At 53.0% G+C, this 6,869-nt stretch overlaps 1 protein-coding gene across 1 annotated transcript; it reads right to left on the bottom strand.

The window, feature by feature from the left end:
- Nucleotides 1-1,021: 1,021 nt before the first annotated feature.
- Prok1 (prokineticin 1) lies at nt 1,022-6,506 on the bottom strand. Its single transcript, XM_010606019.2, has 3 exons — nt 5,921-6,506; nt 3,462-3,587; nt 1,022-2,215 (listed from the first exon to the last, which is right to left on the bottom strand). Exons 1-3 carry the CDS (start codon nt 5,990-5,992, stop codon nt 2,096-2,098), a joined length of 318 nt encoding a protein of 105 aa, XP_010604321.1. The 5' UTR covers nt 5,993-6,506; the 3' UTR covers nt 1,022-2,095.
- Nucleotides 6,507-6,869: the final 363 nt, after the last annotated feature.

Raw genomic sequence — 6,869 nt, 5'->3', positions numbered from 1 at the left:
TAGCGAGGGCAGTACTGTGGGGGGCAGGGGGTGGTTTTAGGAACAACCAGGGACATCCTAGTATCTGTTCTCTCCAGCCCTGGAGCAATAAGGGTGGCGGTGCTCCTGGGAGAAGTGCGATTTGGGAAGGGCCCCCACAATTATGGTCTCATAGCAATCAGCAGTCCCTGGAGATCCAGAGCACGGGGGTAGCAAAATTGGAGTCTTGACTTGAAAAGAAACTTTACAACTGGATCACGAGCCTGGCAAGGAGAGGGAAAGTGATGTGTGGGCTTCAAGAGGGGAAATTCTGCACAAGTCAGGGAACAGGGGAAGATGCCTGCTAAAGGAGAGCATGGCAAGGGGTGGATCCTGGAGTAAAGACTGCCTGTCGAGGAGGCTCGGAAGGGAGGGAGCAGAGGTGCAGAAGAAGCTCTCAGGGAGAACGGCAGCTCTGGGCTTAGAAACTCCAATCATTCTGAGGCTCCTGAGAAATCAAATGGGATCTGATATACTTTCCATTTGTATAGCATAAAGACTAAGGTGTGGAAGAGTCCATAGCAGCAATGACCTGCACGTAGAGGGAGCTCCCAGCCCTAGGCTCAGGGGCAGGCTCGGGGCCTTGCTGCCTGGCTCTGACATGGCCTGCCGTACCCTGGGCTATCAGCGACCTGCCGGGGTTAAGTATACGACAAATTTCAGAAATCAGAGTTGCAACTGCACTTTTCCATTGCTGGGAAAAAAATATCTGACACTCACAGTTTCAAGGAATAAAGGTTTATTTTTTCTCACAGTTTCAGTCCATGGTAGGCTGGCTGCAAGGCAGGGACACCAATGGCAGAAGGGCATGACAGAGAAAAGCTGTTGTCAGGAAGCAAAGGCCAAGGAAAGAGCAAGAGAGAAAGGAGGTGGGAACAGATATAATCTCCAAGTTCATGTCCCTCTAAACAAGACACACCAAGAAGTGTGCCTTACTAATCTCCAAGGTGCCTCAGTCAAGTTGAAAATCAAGATTAGACATCACAGTCAGCTAAGCAGTCTCCTAGTCAAGACTCCCCATTCCACACCAGCACACAGCCCCCTTCTTGCCTCCAACCTTTCCAACTTTTACCAGTCTTTGAGCTGCCTCTCAATACTCATTCAAAGAGACCCTGACATCCATGGACTCCAAAACTATCGCCCTTTCTGGGAGAAGGAACGCCAGCCCCTCCCCTTCCTCCCCTGGACACAGCCAGGCCTCACACAGGCACTGGCCCTGGCTAAAGCAGAGGCAGGAGCTCTGTGCCTATGCACCTGGGCTTTGTCCTTCTATTCCAAAGCTGAAGCACCTAGGTCCTCCTCTCCTTCTCTTCTTCCCTGTCTTCTCCGTCCCTGCTTCTACGCCTTTCTCCCCTTCAGACTGGGGATGGCCCTCCTCCAGGTCTGTTCTCAGGGGGCTGTTTTAGGTAACTCTCTGGCTGCCTTCAACAGGTTGCTATCAGATTAGACTGAAGCCTACCATTTGCATTTTAATGGGAAGCCCCTGAGAATTGGGGGCTTCACTGGTAACTCGGTAAAGAATGTTAGGGGGTGCTTTAGAGGCCCTGCAGTTCTGATCTAGTGGGTAGGTTGAAGGTCACAGGCCACAAGCTGGCTGTGAGGAGGCTGCCTGATCTCTCCAGTTCCCCACACCCACCTCACAGGGACAGCCCTCTGCTGTCTGGGAACTGGTAGCCTTGGGTCTGAGATCTAAATGTATGGAATTATAATCAGAGGAAGATGGACAACTCTCGGTTTGGTCTTCCCAGGCCCCACATGATTCAGAAAGGTACCCAGAGACCTGTGCTCAGGAATGTCTGGTTCAGGGGGACAGGGCACGTGTAGGTCAGGGCCAGGGCCCAGGGAGGAGGCAAGGTCCTTTCCACATTCACAACTCCTCAGGCAGCCCGAGCAGTCGAGAGAACCAGGCTCGGGTCAGCCTGTGGGCCCTGCTACAGAGGGAGGTATGCACATGTGTGAGCAAGGCAGGAGGGACCGGATGGGGGCTGCAGCACAGAGGGGTGGGTGTTAGGGGAAGCTGGCCGCATAGCCCAAAAGAAGCTGTGTTCGGGGCCAGGCCCTGCTTGTTAAGATGTTCTTAAAAGTTGATGTTCTTCAAGTCCATGGAACAGCGGTACCTGCCGTCCAGGAACTGGGTGCACAGTAGGTTGGGCGAGCAAGGACAAGCATGGTACTGACGCTTCCGGAAGGAGGGTAGCTGGGAAAAGAAGAGAGTGAGAGCTTACCACATGGAAGGTAGCCTCCGCAGGAGCCACTGGCCCCCCCAGCCCTGGCAAATGACCCACCCACCTCCTACCACCTAGCGTAATTAGCAAGTATAGACGGAAACCCAGGCACAGAGTAACTGAGCGACGTGCCAAGATCACACAGCCAGTGGGCAGAGGAGCTGGGCTTGGGGTGCAGGCAGCAGCTCTTACATGCCGGACTCTGTGACTGGAGCAGCTGTGAAGGGACGGGCCTGCCCTCTGGTTCCCATCCCAAAGGAGCGCTGAGCCTTGAGGAATCCTTCAGGGCTCTGAATAGGAGTAGTTAGGGGCATAGGTCCGGCGTCGGCTGCCCAGGTTCAAATCCAGGTCTGACCCTTCTCAGCTATACATCAAGCAGCCATTTATTTCACCTCTCTGTGCCTCAACATAATCATCTTTACAGTGGATCAGTAGCCCTCACAATATGAAATAATATAGTGACAAAAAGCTTGGTATAAAGAGTGGCATGGAAGAAACAGCACTGGTTTTTATTGCCTACAAGATACATGTCTGCACTGATGCCCCAGGAGTTGAGAGGCCATTTTCTGGTCTTCATGTTCTTAAAGGGAAGTCCCTAGGCAGCAGGGGGCACTTGAGCCTCTTTCAAAAACTAAATTTCTCAGATCCATAAGGGACTACAGAGGTAATTAGTTCACTCTCTTCGATGCACCCATGAGACCCAGAGCAGTTAAGCTAACTCCCCAATGCCACACTGCAAATGAAAGGTTAAGAGCCTGGGTGATTGGGACCACCATTCTACCCCAAAAGAGGAGGCAGTGCCAACAGCAGTGAGATGCAACGCGCTGCCGAAGTTCCAGGGCCAGCTGTCTCACTGTCTGTGCGCCTTGAGCCAGTCACATGACCGGGCTGTACCTGTTTCATAAGCAGAGACCAGAGCTGCCGTGGGGATCAAATAACATCAGTGATCCTCCGGCCTGCCTAGAAAGCTGCAGGTGTCAGGCTGTGTACACTGCACAAAGGTCACCCTTAGGGCACTAAGTAAGGTGGGGAGGACACTGTGCCTCCATGTTTCCTGCCTCCCTTCCTGCAGGCCGGGAGATCCGCCTTGGAGGAGCAGGCTGCCCTCCCTGCCCTGCCCTCAGAAGCCCCAGCTGGACCCGGCCCAGCACTGCCCGTTGGTTCAGTCCCTGGTTTGCCCGCGGGCAGGCACCCCCACCCCCGGTGTCAGTGAGATACCTTGTGGCTGCTAGGGTGACACTCCTCTCCTTGGCGCCCCAGCGGGGTGCATACCCGCAGCCCCCGCAGCCACAGGCTGATGGCACAGCAGGTACCGGCCCCGCACTGGACGTCCCACTCACAGGCCTGCAGAGGCAGAGAAAGGGGGCAAACCATTAGTGCTCCCCAGAGGAACCAGATACCCCATCGGGATCTGGGAAGAAGCCTCCGCCTAGGGATACCTGGGGCTCTGGTTACTGTCGCTGCTCCCCCTACAGGAAGGATGCTCAGGGCTCTGCAGGGCATCAGACCTGGATCTGAGGAACTGCCCGGCCTTGGGGCCGCTTGGTGGGAGGTGGTTCTCCTTGTCTGACAAGTCTGGAGGCTTAAGAGGCACAGCTTTTCTAGCACCAGGCCAGCGGATTCACAGCGGATGCTGGTGGGATGGGATTAATTAGAATCCTGGGAGTGGGTGGGGATCCCAGACCCCTGGCGGTCAGTGTTGAGCTGTCTCTGAACAGGATTCTCCATCCTGCTCCAGCACCTGTGGCTGGTGACCCCTCCACATGCTGGCCCTGACTCTCAGGGCTGTGAACAGCTGTCTCTCCCTAGCACCTCTCTGCTGGGCTGGGCTCCCAGAAAAGGCTGCAAGGCCTTGTCATTTGTAAAGAAGGCCACACAAACCCACTTCACATAAAAGCCAGGGTCAGGAGAACAGAACTCTAAACCGCTCCAGATTTCAGGCAGGGCCTGATGGCAAAGGTCCCAAGCTGACCAATTTGGACTTTTTGTCTTTACTGATGTGATAGCCAAAGCTGGGTTTTGGCTTGCTCTTCCCCAGCAGAAGGCCACAGAGCACCTTCTAGTGCCTGTGAGAGACTGGATCGCACTAGCAGCTTTCAACCTTCTCGGCCCTGGGAGGGAGAGGAGATGCCAAGTTCCTTTTCACCCTGAGGAGGCTGCCAGTCTCCAGCCTGGCAATGGCCCATCTCACACCCCAGCCAGTCTCCTGGGGCTGAGGGTGGGGAAGTAGATTTCACTCAACTGTGCTCCTGCAGTGGTGCGGCCTTCCTGTCCTGCTCTGTGAGAAGGAGCCATACAACCTGAACTGGGAACAGTCACAGTCCAGGATCAAGGGAGTCTGGTGAGGGTAGAGTCAGGTCTCCCCCTGAGAGTCACGTGTGGGACACCAGCCGGACATGGGGAAAGGACGGTGGCCAAAGGATCGTGGGTCAGCCCTTGACTTCCAGTCAATTTTAATTTTTAATTATTCATCTTGCCATTCACACATTTCCCCAATTCTAGCTTTCTCTCTCACCACTCTGACCCAGGCACTGGAGTGGCCCCAGTGAGACACAGCTGGGCTTCCAGGTCTCCCATGTGCTCCGTCCCTCACTGTGGGCCACCCCTGGCTTCTCTCCTCCCTTCCTTCCTTCTTACTCCCACCCAGACCTCCAGGCACACAGCAGGGGCCAGCCTTCAGCACTTTACACCCGCAGGATGTCATTCTGCCTTCACAATTTCATTTCTGCTTTGTGTCTCCAAAGCACTGGTTTTCCTTAGTATTTGTTCTTCTTTTGAACTCAGACGTTGTCCTCTAAAAAAGGAGAATGAAGTTGTCCTTTCTCTGAACATTTTGACTACTCCAGTTCCAGGAATTGTTTGGCATTACTCTACATCTCCCTTCTCTAAATAAAAAGTTGGAAGAGGTTGAAATGAAAATTAATTCCCCTTCTTTTTTCTTGTGACTTTGATCCAGAAAGCTCTCAGAGAAGCGTTGCTTTTGGTTTTAATAAAAATGGTCCTGCCACCCTCACCCACCGTGTGCCCAGGCAAGAGTGGTTTGAGGTGGAATCAGGCATATGAGAAGACCCACAACCTGGGGCATTTCAACATGAAAAGTGCAGGGCCTGTGGGCTGCCCCTGTGCCGTGAGGGTCCCTTTCCACTCGCTTAGGGTGTATTCGACCCGACGTTGGTTCAACATCCACTCACAACTAACTGGGTATAGTAGGGAAGAAGGGATTCTTAACCCTTGTGAAAAGTAGACACAGAGGAGGTGAAACTGACAAAAGAGCAGCTAATAAACTCACGCTTTGACAAAACCAATATACTATGTCCTGACTGACATGTGGACCTTATAAAACCAAACTTTACACACAAGATAAATTAGGGGGCGCTAACCCACTTTATAAAGGAATTCCCTATTACACAACTTTCATTTTAGCAAAGGAGCAAACTTTAAAATGTTCATGTTCTCTTCGTGCCTTTAAAACAAGATTTCATTCATGCACAGCTCCTCAAAAGCCAACCCTGCCCTTCAGCAGGAGGAGTGACTAATCTGAGATCTCATACAGTCCCCCCGCCAGGTGCTGTTTGATGGTGGCCTCCCCACGCCCCTCCATTCGTGGTCATCAAGCAGTCTCCAGGCTCACACCCTGTGCAGGTGCTGACACGGGGCACAGACAAAGCTGGACTTACCCCCGTGATCACCGCAGAGTCAGATACAGTCAGCAGGAGAAGCACGACTGAGACTCCCATGGCCCCTCTCATGGCCGCTTGGGGTGAAGGAAAGCGCTTTCCTCTCCGACGTCTCTCGCTTGTGGCTCAGCCTTGTGCCGGACAAGCTGGGAAGGCCAGGCTCTCCTGCCGCTGCCTCCTCCCAGATTTATATAGTCTGATCCAGGGTGCCTGTGGGTGCCTCATCCTCCACATCCCCTTCCCTGTCACCAACGTTATTCAGATGATCTCAGAGGCGAAGACGAGACCTGAATCCCTAACAACATCAAGTCACCATCAAAACTAATAAAAACCGGATATGTCAGGGGCTGTGACAGTCGCTCTAACTCTTCTGAGAACACCGCGCTTCAGACAACTAACTGTGTCCTCCCCACTTGATATGCACGTCTGCCTCTGAGCATCCTTCTATGATGCTCAGGGTGAGGGCGGGCTTCGGTAATGAATTAAAGGATCTGCAACACTGGTGTGTAGCCTTCCCTGCACCAAACCTTGCGAGTTAGAGGATTACTGATTCTCTCACATGCAAGCTGACAGGATTACTTGGGCATTTACCATGGGCTCAGCACAGAGGTAGCTTTTCAGCTATATGTGGGTAAGGTGGTGTCCCTGGTCCCACAGAAGATAAAATTTTTAACAAGGAGACATTAGATAGTGAGAAAATAAGTACAGGCTTGGGGAGTTGATGCTCACAAGGGGGGTACACACAAGGTTCTGTTTTCTGACAGGCTAGGGACAAACAGCAGCAATCAGCAGATACACAGGTCCTGTGTTTGCAGGATCCTGCCCAGAAGCAAGCTTGGGCTGGGATGCAGGTAAAAGGTATCAGGAGCCATGCTGCTGGCCTCCCATTGCATGGAATGAGTGTAAGAGCAGCCCTCTCAGCAAGAAAACAAGCAGGAGGAGCAGGGCG

The sequence above is a fragment of the Fukomys damarensis genome, unplaced genomic scaffold (assembly GCF_012274545.1).
Source record: "Fukomys damarensis isolate Sample0158 unplaced genomic scaffold, DMR_v1.0_HiC HiC_scaffold_33, whole genome shotgun sequence".
NCBI classification, from domain to species: Eukaryota; Metazoa; Chordata; class Mammalia; order Rodentia; family Bathyergidae; genus Fukomys; species Fukomys damarensis.
Note: the sequence above shows the minus strand (reverse complement) of the source record. Positions and strands in the feature narration are given on the sequence as shown.

Excerpts from the sequence above, each read along its gene's own strand:
- Prok1 (XM_010606019.2), bottom strand. The coding sequence starts at position 5,992 with ATGAGAGGGGCCATGGGAGTCTCAGTCGTGCTTCTCCTGCTGACTGTA. Across the intron at positions 3,588-5,920 it reads ACTCTGCGGTGATCACGGGG|GCCTGTGAGTGGGACGTCCA; the intron begins GTAAGTCCAGCT and ends CTGCCTCTGCAG. Across the intron at positions 2,216-3,461 it reads GTCACCCTAGCAGCCACAAG|CTACCCTCCTTCCGGAAGCG; the intron begins GTATCTCACTGA and ends TTCTTTTCCCAG.